This window comes from Gambusia affinis, linkage group LG13 (genome assembly GCF_019740435.1).
Source record: "Gambusia affinis linkage group LG13, SWU_Gaff_1.0, whole genome shotgun sequence".
NCBI lineage: Eukaryota > Metazoa > Chordata > Actinopteri > Cyprinodontiformes > Poeciliidae > Gambusia > Gambusia affinis.
The window spans coordinates 17,142,860-17,156,676 of NC_057880.1; the positions used below are offsets into that span (position 1 = coordinate 17,142,860).

The 13,817-nt window shown below is 36.6% G+C and overlaps 1 protein-coding gene across 1 annotated transcript; it reads right to left on the reverse strand.

Annotated features, from left to right (window-relative positions):
- Positions 1-337: 337 nt before the first annotated feature.
- Positions 338-9,283, reverse strand: kcnk1b (potassium channel, subfamily K, member 1b). Its single transcript, XM_044136234.1, has 3 exons — positions 8,774-9,283; positions 5,726-6,121; positions 338-3,240 (listed from the first exon to the last, which is right to left on the reverse strand). Exons 1-3 carry the CDS (start codon positions 9,126-9,128, stop codon positions 2,984-2,986), a joined length of 1,008 nt encoding a protein of 335 aa, XP_043992169.1. The 5' UTR covers positions 9,129-9,283; the 3' UTR covers positions 338-2,983.
- Between the last annotated feature and the right edge of the window lie 4,534 nt (positions 9,284-13,817).

The window sequence follows — 13,817 nt, forward strand, 5'->3', positions numbered from 1 at the left end:
TGCAAGCAGACAGAATTCAGTGATCATCCAGCTTATATTTTAGTAATTTTTTTGTGTAATAATTTGTTGTGGATGTCTATAGTGTTCTTTGTGATTGTGCAGATCACAACATCATCAAAAACATGATTTGTCATATGTAAAGTTGTAATTTCTAATTTCTCAGAAACTGAACATTTGGTTATATTAACTGTAAGTGATAACCACTAAAATTCACCGAAGCACTTGGAAGTATTATCCTGTATAATGAGTCTTTATATGTCTTGCACTTTTTAGATTTAATTACATTTTTAAAGGACATTCAAATTTATCGAGATTTACAGATTCAAGAAATACTCTGGTTATTTTAATCCAACATTTTATTTCAGACACACGAACAATTTTTTTTTTACATTTTACAGTGTATTTTCCTATGCTGAAATGATTCTCTGGTACCCAGTGACAGTCTTGTTTTGAATGATTAATATTGTAACAGTAAAATACTTAACTGTGCATTTGAATATACAGTATCACTGACATCGACTGAAAAGATATGTACAAAAGCTCATGGTTGCAAATGTTCCAAACATGTCAGTTTTGTCAGCATAAATAAAAACTCAGTGTTTCCGTCTGGAATCATTCACATGATGTTTAATCCCTGATAGAAACTTAAATTCCCATCCCTTCTTGCCTTCTAGTCAAAGTATATGCCAACAACAACTTTGCAAGATCAAAGACATTAACAAACATTGAGCTAGAAATGTAGCTACAGACATTATACAGTAAAAGAGACTAGAGTTACAAAATGTAAGTTTTTTCTACTCAGCAGACAATCAATCTTTTCACAGTAGTTCACAAAGGCCCAGAATGGTAAGAAAAAAAAAATTAAACCTACATCAGAAAAACATTAAATGGAATGAATGGAGTTCAGAAAAAGCCAGGCACATTTTTAAACTACCAGAAAACGAAACATACTGACTCAAAAAGTAGTTATTGCAAAGACAACTGAAACTTGATGGGAATATTTTCAACCTTAATATGATTTACGGCAGAAAGGTTACCAGAGTCCCTCAGGTTGTTTCTTCTTTACCCGAAAAAGCAATGCAAAAAGTTCATCACTCTGCCTCAAGCGAGAAAATAACTCCATTTGTTGCACACCTGACAGCAAGCGCCGATACAGCATTACATCATAATGAGAATGTTGATTCCCGATGATGCAATCTGTGAGAAACAGTAACTAATCCGGATAGCAATTACAGTCATAAAGGCAATACTATACCTTTAAACACCGCAGTCAAAACTCAGACAGAAACTCAAATAATAACATTTGAAGATTAAATTTAGAAAACATCTAAAAATAAATTCCATTTCCATCAAGAAAACTGAACCGACAATTCTTCACATAAGAGAAAAAAAAAAAAGATAAATACACTACATTCAAGAGCTTAAAACCAGGGAGTGATGTGAGATGAAACAAAACTCCTCACTAGGGCAAAAATAGCATTGAAACTCTGTAAATGCATTTTTTTCTGCTAATGTCAGGACAGGTACATGAAGAGATAACTCTGTCAACAAGCTAAAAATCTGAGGATGGATGACAAGGTGCCAGAATTGTTTTTGAGTCAAACAAAGGCCTTTGTTATGTGAAGCATTGAAGTAAACTGCTGAGGCGAGTAATTAGAGCTGCTGCCCGCGACGGATTTCAAGTTTTCAAAGGTGCCATTTCTGGTACAGTATTTCTGCCATTCAAAGCAATTTGTAAACGTTTCTCAAGTCATAACAAAAAGCAGGCATTTCTACATTCAAATACAAATACAAATACAGTAAAATCTACAGTTCAAATCCCTTTTATTAAACAGAAACTTCCAAATTGTGTGAATTCTGTCTGAATGTTGCTCATGTGCAAACCTAACTCCCTTCAGAATAAAAAAGCAACTCCCTCAGCAAGCTCGACAAACCTCGGTTTCCTTTCTTACTCACAGTCAAGCACGCATTAAAGTGTTCAGATGGATCAATGCCTTGCACCGCTTTACACATGAACAACTTTGAGAACAGCGCTCCAATGAGGTCGCACAAATGTAAGCAAGTTTTTTTCCCCTCACAATGATATGTGTAATGCAACCAAAACACTTAACACCACTGTAAGGAAGACCCAGAAATGCCTCGAAATATGAACAATATTCTTACATAGCAGCTCCCTAAGTTACATTTCTAAACATATTCCACTACCTTTTGATCAATAGGAAATTTATGGTAAATAAAACTGATAAGCCAGTCCTTATGTAACTCTATGAATCAATGGTGCGACCTACATTTTTGTTTTAAAAATCAACAATTAAATTAATACTGACGTCAGTAAAGGGTGTGTAAAGCTCTCTTTTCTAGCAGCGTACAATCAGAGAAATAAAAAAAGGCCCCAAAATCAAAAAGAACCAAAACAGGCCACGATACAGCATCAGCAATTTTTTTTTTTTTATATCAGGTAAAGTTCTGCTTTAACTTCATACCCTACATTTGAAACATTCTCCCGATTATGTACAAAGACCTGTCTAAAAACTCTATTTAAAAGATACATACATACTTATGTCCTAATTTGTGGCGGAAGGTTTTCCGTCTTCAAGCTAGTCGTAAGAGACAAATTACTTCATTAAATATTCCTAAGTGTGCCATAAATAATGTAGCTTTTAAAGGCGCTTAGCTTTTGTGTGTCATAAATACAGCAGAGCACTTTCCTGTTATCACTGACTTTGTATTTATAGCCGCTGTTAAAATATTAATTTCCCTTTTATTATGTAGATAAACTCTCTGCTGCATAACACTATCTCTACTGTCAGTTTTGTGGTTTAGTAGTTGGTATTGTTTGCTTGATTTGTGCAGACCTAACTGATTTTAGCTTTGACTACAATTTGCCTAGAGCCGTGATTGGTTTTTACTCATGCTGTCTTCTACTATGAGTTAATCCCTTATTTTTCATTCCTCTCCGTTATCCTTTGTGGTAAATTTTTTTTTACTGGATCATTGGATCGTCATTGGGAGAGACCAGAGTCGGGACGCTGAGAAACGTCTTGGCTTTGTCCTCGTTCTTGCCGCCTGTGTTGTCAGACACGGTGGTGAAGGAGAGATGGTCGTGCTCCAAAATGGCGAGGCGGTCCTGGGGCTTCTCCTTCTTCAGGTAGAACATCTTCCTGAGCTGCTTCAGCTGCTGCAGCTCACAGAAGGTCTCCAAAACCACCAGCATGACAATCAGACCCAGAATGAGGTAGACTGGGGAGAGAAACACAAGAAATAATTACAAGCAATTAGAGTAAGAAGCATCAAAGCAAGATCTGCATGTTTCAACATTCACAAAATCTGTTACTTTTTACACTACCACAAGAGGGCAGTAGTTAGCTATCCATGACATTAGAAAGCAAGGGTGTGCCTCTCTTGACACTATGCTCTATGTCTATTTTCAGGTGTGTTTAGACATTGAATACATCTGTATTAACATTACTAAAACGTAAAGTTTGAAAAATCTGATGTTTCATCAACAATCAATTATATTCTTGTGAGAGTTTCTTGTTGGGCTGATCTCTGTATCTCATTGAGAAGGCACTGACTGCTTGTCAGCACAGGCAGTAACGAAACAAAACCATTTTAATCCAGGGTTGCATAATGCTTCTGCAGATACAGGTGATGTCACTTCCTACACTCGTTTTGCATAAAGGAAGTTGTACAGCTGATGTTATTTTTTGCAAACAAGTGCGTTCTGTTGGAGACTTTTCCTCCTCCTACAGAGCGACACATTGTTCCTGCTGACTGACGTCACCTCTCTGGCTGCTGCGCGCCACACACCCACGTCACAAATGTCGGAGACTGTTCACTACAGCAGCTCTTGGCTTTCTTGGACAACCACAGCTTGTCAAGACTCTACTCTGAAACTGAGTTTTATTCAAGACACTATTAGCCCCTAACAGGGCCGCTGACTGCAAGCTGTGCAAGTCACCTGGAAAATGCAGTCCATGCCTCGATGCCTCCAGTAGGCCGTGGCTCAGTTTGAGCGCAGCACCATCTTGTTATGGTTTGAAACACACAGGGAAATGTCAGATGCTGCTTTCTCAGCAGCTGCTCGCCACTTTTAATGAGCTATGTACTGTATTTTGTTTAGAAATCTGCAGTTGTGTGGGTTCCAGCAGGAGTTTTCATCAGCTGTCATGGAAAAATGTGAGAATAACCACACATTCCAGCTACTGCACCTAAATTCTTAATGTAAATTAAACTGTGTTTTTTCTTCAACCCCTAATTAGTAAAAGGTGCAACAAGCAAACATGCAACAAAGATGTGCAGTAGCACTTAAATTTAGTTTTGCTCAATTGCAGGGTATTATGATCTTTATGCAAATATTTAAAATATCTAACTGCTCTTATTTGAAACAAGAAGTAGCAATTATTCCTACAGCTGCAAAAAATAGAAATATTATAGAGACATGGTATGTCATTAAGATCATTTTGATGTAGGATGCCAGTAAGCTTTAGCTTACTGTTTTCTTTACAGAGTAAGAAGTTGATGTTAAGTGATTAATTTATCAGGTTTTTGGATGGTGTTTAAAATACTGCCAAGCATAGTATTTAAAACAGTGTTACACTAAGAGCTGGTTTCCATGACTGTGTTTTCAAGTACCAGAAATATTTCTGATCACTAATCTATGCATCTTGCGAAAGTAACTTCTTAGAACATTTGTATATCTCAATATCAGTAACACATGGCTTGCATGAGACTGTGACAGCTGTACTTATCAACATTATTTAGTTGTTATAATAATTGCTTTTAAGTACTTTTTTATGTTTAATTGTATCAGTCTTCTTAATGCCATCTGAAAAACGTTGTAGGACTGACATCGAACGAATAATCATTTCAGGGATTACCTATTTCACCAACAGAAAACACACTTTGTAGGTTACAGGTCAAGACTAATAAAAAGTCAGTCTGGTACCTCTCTCCTATATTCACGCGTTAGTAGTGAGAATTTGGTCCTGTATTAAATATGAAATGTACTTTTTGTTTTCTCTGATTTGATCGTTTTTTTCGACAACTTGTTTCCCCAGCTGTTTTTTTGTACTTGCTGCATGTTTATGGTGATAAGACAGAGAAAGAACATCATTAAAGCGGCTTTCACACACAGGTCAAAAGGTTTGACCTAGTTGATTGTTTTCCACGTATGCAGGTCGAAGCTCGCCATCATAAAATCTAGATGTCAAAGAATAGATCAGAACTTTTCATCATGCATGCCTAATCTGAGAAAATGAAAGTACTTCAATCCAGATATTTTACGTAAAATGACTCAATTTCAATGGGCTTTTAGTGGTTTTATATTCACCCAATGCAAGCAAAGGAGCAATCAGTAAATCACTAGAGGTAATAGGTTTAATATTATGGGTTTTAAGGATTCTGGGATGCATTTATAGCATAACCAGACTTTGCATTTATTAATATTTACCTTTCCACAATTTACCATTAAGATCAATTTATCTTGGCTTGTATAGTGCATCTTCTCTTCTACAAAAAGCCTTAGAGGTATGTCAAAGTATTTATGTGGTTTAAAAATATAAACCTGAATAAAACTGAAGGTAATAGTAAAAAAACTAGTTATCAGTCAGATTAACATAATAATCAAGGTAGCATCATGACTACATTTTACCACTGATACAAATATAAAGGACTAAGAGTTTCTACCACCACCCTCAAATGCTAGCATCTCATCAGCACTCACCAGTGATGCCCACTTTATACAGCTCCCTGAACTTCTGATTGGCTGCTTCTCCGGGTACATAGTCTCCGAGGCCAATGGTGCTGAGTGAAATAAAGCAGAAATAAAAGGACTCCAGGAAGTTCCAGTTCTCCTCCAGAGCAGAGAAGATGGCCGCCGGGATGAGGAAGAAGCACGAGACGGCCAACAAGCCCAGTAGAGTGGCGTGAACGATGGCCACAAGCTGCTTGGACAGACCCCATCGTGTGTGGATGTACGTCACAGGCCTCCGAGTGCTGAAGACCATGATCCTTTGCACAACGGCAGTGAGGAAGAGGAGGGTAAACGGGATGCCAATCATGGAGTAAATAATGCAGAAGGCCTTGCCGCCATCTGATAGAGGTGCTGTGTGACCGTAACCTGTTGAAAAAACAAAGAAAATTTATCAGCATAAAAGTTTGCTTCTGCAAGTTTAACGCAAGAGAGCACCATTTATTTTCAGTGTCCAGTAATTGTGTGCTGATACATAGTTTTGGCAAAAAAGTATTCAGTTCCTTCAAGATTTCTAGAAGCAATATAAAGAAGGGAGGGAGATAATACATTTACATATGTATTCAATGAGGACTTAATAAAATCAGAAGTGCAACACCTCAGGTTTTTACAGGTGTGAGTCTGCAAGTTTCACAAACCCTTTCTATGACCAGTTCTCTAATTCTCAAAAAAGCATCGAACCTCAGATAGGTGGGATGGAAAGTTTCAGCAGCAGGGTTGGAATGAAGAACCACAGAAAATTTCCATTCCCTTAGAAACAATTAACTTCAGGTTTGGCTTCTTCTTTACTTGCTTTTCACAGTACTTATTTTCTAAGTCGAACTATATGAATTCCTGCCTTGTAAAAAATATTAACCTTTGCTCTGGTAGTCTGTGTTTCTGAGAGCTCTGGAAAAGGCTGCACTCTCCACCATCTTATTTAAACTTAAGGCCCTTTCATAGAACATCTGTTTACCTACATTTTTTTACCTGTAAGGATAGTATTAATAGGATTCCACATGTGAGAAGGAAACTCGTGTACTAAACCGAATCAAGTCTTTTTTTAGAACCCTGAGAGTGATTTGGGTATTTTTTGAAAATCTCCCCGTGGGTTATCGTCTTCCTTTAAGAGAAGAATTACTTCCACTTACTTTTCTGGTTTCAAAGGTCAGACTGGCGCACAGCTGCACCAATGTTTATTCTTCTGTAAGATTAAACCATATCCATAAAGGAACCAGAACCAGGAAGTTACCAGGTAGTCATAACTGCTATACTTCACAGAGAGATATTGAGCCTGTTAGGACACATTTAATGGCACCCTTATAATTTGTACTACATTGTGACTTCCTACTTTAACACTGGATTTTACTTTTCACTTGTTAAGTATATATTTCTATATATATTTAAGTCAGTTTTTTCCTCTTTGTGTGCAACTCACTTTTAACAATTTTATTTGGATATTCATTTAACTTGGTCCAATTTGTTATCATAAGAATTACAAAGTACTACTATTACGACTGAGAAAGTGGAAGGATTTTATTTTTGCTGCCAGAAGAAATAGTTGTAATGCAAAATCAGCCCCTCTCCCTCATGTTGCTGTGAACTGTCTATCAACTGGGTTTTTTCTGCTCTGATTCTAAATGAAAGGTAAAACTTCTGCTTATAAATATTTCTACTATACCAAAATGTACCCTCTTTCCCTTGTGCTCTTGAACGTTCATGAGTCAACCAAAAACAGGTAGTAGATAACGCATATTATTTACATATGTATTCAGTGGGCAATGGGCACCTCAGGTATCCATGGGTGTGACTCTGTGAGATTCACAAACCTTTTTTCTGACCCTTTTTCTAATTCTCAACAGAAATATTTCACCACAGGCAGGTCGAATAGGAAGTTTCAGCCACAACATTGGAATGAAACTATCAAGGGAAAGTGAACAGTTTTTATTCTGCCTGCCAGAAGCAATCAACTAATATGTTACTGTAGTAGTGGTAAGGCTTATTGCTGTTTTTTTGTTTCTTTGTTTTAAATAAAAGCAGTTGGAGTATTACATATGTTTTGTTATAAATGTGTGTGTAAATACCATCTGACTGTTAAAATGTGATAGTTTTGCTCAAGGTTTTGCTGTGAAGATCTTATACCAGCAAAGGTCAACTAAAAAATACCAAAAATACATGAGCAGTGACAAGCTTAAGTCACACTGTTATTTGAGAAAATAAGTAGTTGCAGAATGAAGTTGAGGTTTAGACAGGATTAGGTTGATGTTCTTTTGAGATCAAATTTGAAGCCATGTTGTAATGTGGGTGCAAAAGTACGACATTGCTTTTCTGAGGTGTAGCTTTTAAAATATCCAAACTTATTGAAGTGATTTTGTAATAAAACTGTGGTGCACACATTACATGCCAAACAGCAGCAATGTGTCTGATTTTCAGTAACAAAAGGTCAAAATAATTTATCAATATAAAAATGGAAGAGTTTAGACCGAGTTCTGCATTACACATATATCTATAAAATCACAATGTTATGAACCCAGATAACTATTACCACTGGAGATATCATTGGGATGGTATGTTGCAACCTTAAGTAATTGCTGCAGCCATGTGGTTCTAGCACAGTTCCTGAAATGTTTTGTCACTTAAGAGTATGACAGGGTACCTTTCCTGTTCTAAATTGGAGGACACGTCTTTAAAATGGTTATTAATCTACATTTAAAATGCAATTGCCAAGTGTTTGGTAAAGAAGATGACAAAAACAAGTCTTAAAATTGTAATATAGGCCAAATTCTGTCTTATATTTGCGTTCTGTTTTGTGACAGATGCAAAAGATGACTGAAGATTAATAATTAATTGACATTGAATGTATTTTACTATGGGGCCTATTTATGAATTCTTACTATTATAACTAACATGGAAACAGTTAGGGGTTCTTTTGTATGATGTACTTAAAGTCAAAAAGACATATTACATGAGGATGACTCCGTAGATTCTGCTGCAAACCTGGAGGACAGCGACTACAGAAAGCATCATACAGCAGTGACCTACCTGTGGTGGACAGCACCGTGCTGGCGAAAAACAGCGAAGAGGTGAAGTCCCAGTTCCAGTTAGCCGAGGCATTATTGAGAATCGAAACCCCATAATTACTGGCATCTAGGGCTTTCTTTAAAAACCGCTCCAGTCGCTCCTCGGACAGACACTCATTTTCCAAGAGGAACTGCTTTTTGACGGCCCTCAGCTCCTGACGCAGTTGGTCTTCGTACGGTAGTTCGACCGACGAGAAGACGACGGCGCCGAATATAAGATAAAGGAGATAGCCCAATATTAAAGATACGAAATACCACGTCGATTTATGATTCTGTATCAAACGCACACAAGAATTGCTCGCTAGAGACTGGAGCATTTTTTACCCGGTTGCTAAATCACCTCGGTAATAATTTATTATAGCAAAGTAATTCTACCCTACTGTACAGACAGTGATGTTGTTAGGAGACAAAGCTCAAATGAATATCCTCTCCTCCCCTTCACGGAACCTGCTTTGGCTGTTGATACTTTTATGTACTATCGTAAATCTCATACGTCTCTGTCGTCACCAGCGCCAATTCTCATGTATATGTAGCACATGGAGAAAAGTTATAACGCCAATCGCTAGTTTGTCTCCAAAATTGATGTTGGCATTTCGCAACTTTTAAAGGTGTGTTGTTAAATACGCCAATGTCAATAGTTTGTCATATTTCCGAGCTTCAATTTGGCCGTGAAGGCAGCAACACGTCTGAGACCCTTTGTGACGTCCGCGCTTTTCTTCCTCCTTTCTCGTCTTCTTAAGAAAAGAAACAAACGTCAAAAGCCACGCCAGTTACTATAAATGTCATTGTAGAATTAAAGATAATGACCAAACGAGGGTTCGCAGAATAAAAATACACGTGGGGGAAAAGGAAACTGGGAATATGGATATACAGTTTAGAACACAGTAAAATACTTTGGAACAGTCTTATGGCCTAGTTGTGTGTCTATTATTATTATGGCCTGTAGGTATATTACATAGGGAAATAAATAGTCTACATTTGAACAGCAGGGGGAAACATTTTTCTATTTTGTTGTAAGTACTTCCGGTTGCCAAAATTTGTTTACAGCAATAGAAAGCATGCAAAATCGCACTGGTTGCAGACATTAGAGAGAACATACAACCATTAAAAATAGATAAAGATTATAAGAGTGAGGGGGAGAAGGAAATGGAGGGTGTTGAAAATTTTAGTGATTCACATAACACCCTAATCTTCAGGTTTCTCCACAGGACTCATTTGAATTTAAGACTTATCTATTGTTGGCACCTACTTCAATTTAGCATGCCTCCCATTTATTAAAACCAATTATCCAACATATAGTTGCACTATGTTCCCTCTATTGTCTGCACCCAGTGCAATTTACTTAGTTTGAAAGAAGTCTTTACTCCAATAGCAAAATAGTTTGCAATTACACTCACAAAACAAGACTTTTCTAGATACATGTTCTGATCTTATAAAACATAAACTGAAGTGTAATTGTAACAGTTTCATTTAGACAAAAGGGAAAGACGTTTGCAAGCCTGAAGAACAGCGATCATGTTCTAGGGGCATCTTGCAGTAGGGGGGATTGGTGAAACAGTTTATTTCAATTAACCCTGATAGTAGGATATTTTGCCCTGGCCTCAACCAGAATTTATTTATTGCTAACTGCATGAGAACATATTGCTTTCATCTTGTATTTCTATTCCAGTTTATTAAAGGGAAGACAATAGATGTCTTGTGACAAGTCAAAATCTATATTACCATGCTGACTTCAAGCGGTTTGAGCAGATACAAAGCCAGTTCTTCATAAACCTGTTGAGTCAGAGTGTATTCAACAAAGTAAAGAATGCTAAAAGGCTCCAAAGATATTTCAGCCCTTAGCTGGGAATTTGTAGAGCTACCCAGTTTAACACAATCAAGTCCCAGCACACAAAATGACTGCAGTTAACAAGTCACCACATAGCAAATTGTTCTTTATTCCATTTATTGTCTATTAAATCATATTAGTTTTATCATTAGTAATCTATTTTACAAACGTAGATTTTTCTCCTTATGCTTTTTATGCTGTTTTTAAGACAGCATAAAAACAAAGACAGTTTTGATGCTGTCTTGATTGTTTTCTTGTTTCGTCCATATTTTTCATCCTCATCTAAGACATTCTAATAATAGTAACTGAGTTTAAATGAAATACAGTCATTGATTTGATTGAGTTTTTTTAAATAGATTTTCTGTCATAAACACTGCTATTAAGACTACTGTCACCTTGTTATTTTTACTTCTGACTTGCTTCTGCTGCAGTGTGTTCCTCAGGCTTCCATTGTACTTTCACTGACTAAGATCCCTTTTAGGTAAATTCCTAGCATTGCATAACACTTCACATTTCAATGTAATGAGGATACAGGTCAGTGGTGACAGAGTACCACTAATAAGTGACCAGAGGTGGGTATGTTAGCTACTTTTCATCTTCAATAAGTCTTTGCATTTGTGCTATTTCTGAATAATGGGCTATTTTAGCAACATCTTCTGGAGCTGATTTAACAGTGGTAAGGATAATAACAAACTACATTTATACTCTTCTAAGCTTAATTTGCAAATCCTTTAGAATTTTATCAATTAAACCAGTTGAACAAATCTTGTGCAATCCAAATCAGAACCAGAGACAGTTTCTTTCTCCTGCCGACATACCATGACACATTCTATCGTAATATCCCTAAAGTAAGCCGTTTTAGAAAGCATTGTCTGACTCCACACTAACATTTCCTGCCATTTGTTTTTCTGATATTAATTTTAAAAAAATGCCATCAGTCAGTCATTTGAATTTGGAGGCATCGTCTGGATGTGCTTTCAATCAAATGCTGGCATGTCAGTCAGAGCATCACCTTTTACTATTTTCATCTTTTACTCTGTCTTCTCTGTCTTCTTTGTCATCTGAGCAGTGTTTGATCTCCTAATACTTGTTGAGGAATTGTCAGCTTATTTATTTGCTGTTCTGGTTAAACAATACCTGGTCTTGGTGGCCTGGTGCCTGTGTCCAGCAGTGAACAGGTGAGGAGCATTGTTTAACATAGTCTGTATCAGACACCTGCAATCATGAGCACACTCACAACTAAGAGCAACTAAGAGTGTCTAATCAACCTAACATGCATGTTTTTGGAGCGTGAACATGGTTGATTGTGTTTCTTCCTGACACCACATTAAACATATACTTCTGCACATGCAGTAAACAGTTACTGACTACTTTTGCCGACTCACAAAGTCTGTTAACCCTGGCTGAACTTCAATATTTTTGAGGGAGGTAACCTGCTCAAACTCTGCATGCTTTAAGCCTGTACCATATTGCAAAACAATGCAGAAAGTCTGGATTTTTTTTTTTTTGTTGTTGTTGCAAGAATTATGCCTACTTCCACAAAACCTGTCAGTCCTGCTTGCAAGGGTGCTGGACTAAGTGAGAAACCTTAAGTATCTATTCTCCCTTTAGCAGTGAAAGACAACTTCGTTATAATATAGAACAATCTCACCCCGTCTTTCATTCATCTGTACCATTATGCACCTGAACTTGCTAAAGTCTAATAATCTGCAGCGTATTAAGGTGTAAATTAGTTTATTATAATAGATAGCAGATAGTTTGAAAAAGGTAGAGAGGTCAGGCAAATGGCTTTTTGAGATACTAATGTAATGCTGGTAAGAGCACCATCTAAACACTATCTCTGTCGCATCTAAAGTGATGAGTTGCAGATTATTAACAATTAAGTTTATGTAAAGTTTTGCAAATTAAAAACTGTCCTTTATTTTACACGAGGTAGCCTCAGAAACCATAAAAATGCAACATTTTTGTTTTTGAACATTTCACATGTATCTGGCAGGCTGCATTAAAAGTACAGGACTTGCCACAAATAGCTGTTTTTATACCAAAATGGGTGAGTTTAGTTCTTATTGTTCTTCAAAAATAACTCACAAATGTCATGTTATGAAGCTTCATATTTGCATTACTGTGTATCATCATTCTCCAGAGGAATATGTGCAGTGCTACAAGAACAAGAGATTAGATTGCAGTTTAGAGTTTTGTCTAACTGCTTCTATTTCTTAATAGGGTTTAAATAAATAAATATATACTTTTATTTTTATTTTTTTTGTTTAGCATGTTCAGTGTCTTAACTGAACTTGTTATAACTTGTTTATAACTTATCCTTGATACTTTAATTTTTTCCCAAGCATTTCCTTGAAGTGAGGAAATGAACTTTGGCCAGATTGTATTTTTAAGCAAAGTTGAACACAATTCACCATATGAGATGTGAGTCACTAAAATTGAATAATCTGAAAGGTTAAAATGTAAGACATTCTGAGTAATTAAGCAAGGTTTGAATTTCATCTTTGACCTAAAGACTCTATTGTAGGTCTTAGCTGTATATTTATGGTAACAATTCTGTTGGAAGTTGAACCTATGTTCCAGTCTCAAGCTTCTTGTGCTCTCTAACTAGTTGTCTTCCAGGATTGATCTGCATTTAGTGTCATTATTTTGTCATCAACTATTTGTCCAACACCAAAAGAACATCTCCACAGCATCATGCTGACACAACACGTTATGTAATGAGGATTATATATTCAGCATGTTTGTTTTTAGGCAACTAGCATTTTGCATTTAGGCCAAAGGTTTCAATATTTGTCCCCACTGACCAGAACAACTTAGATTTGTTTATTGTGCCCCCTACATGTCTTGCAGTAAACTGCAGAGGGGATTTTTTTTAGTTTTTCTGTCAACAATTCTCCCACGTTTTGTAAGGGCACAGTTATTGTTTTGTTAGGATATTATCTCACCTGACTATTGGAGAGGAATTTCAATAATGTCCTTTGTTCTTCATAATGCTTGTTGTTCAGAAAAGTTCTCTAACAAACATCTGAGCTCTGCACGGAACACATTCGTTGATATTGAGATTAAAATTTCACTGGCGGATTACCAATTACCAATTTTTATCAAGGCATCCGCATGGCATTTGTCTGATTTTTATTTTTTTTGAAAACGTGTAAGTAGTATATAATGTTCCTTC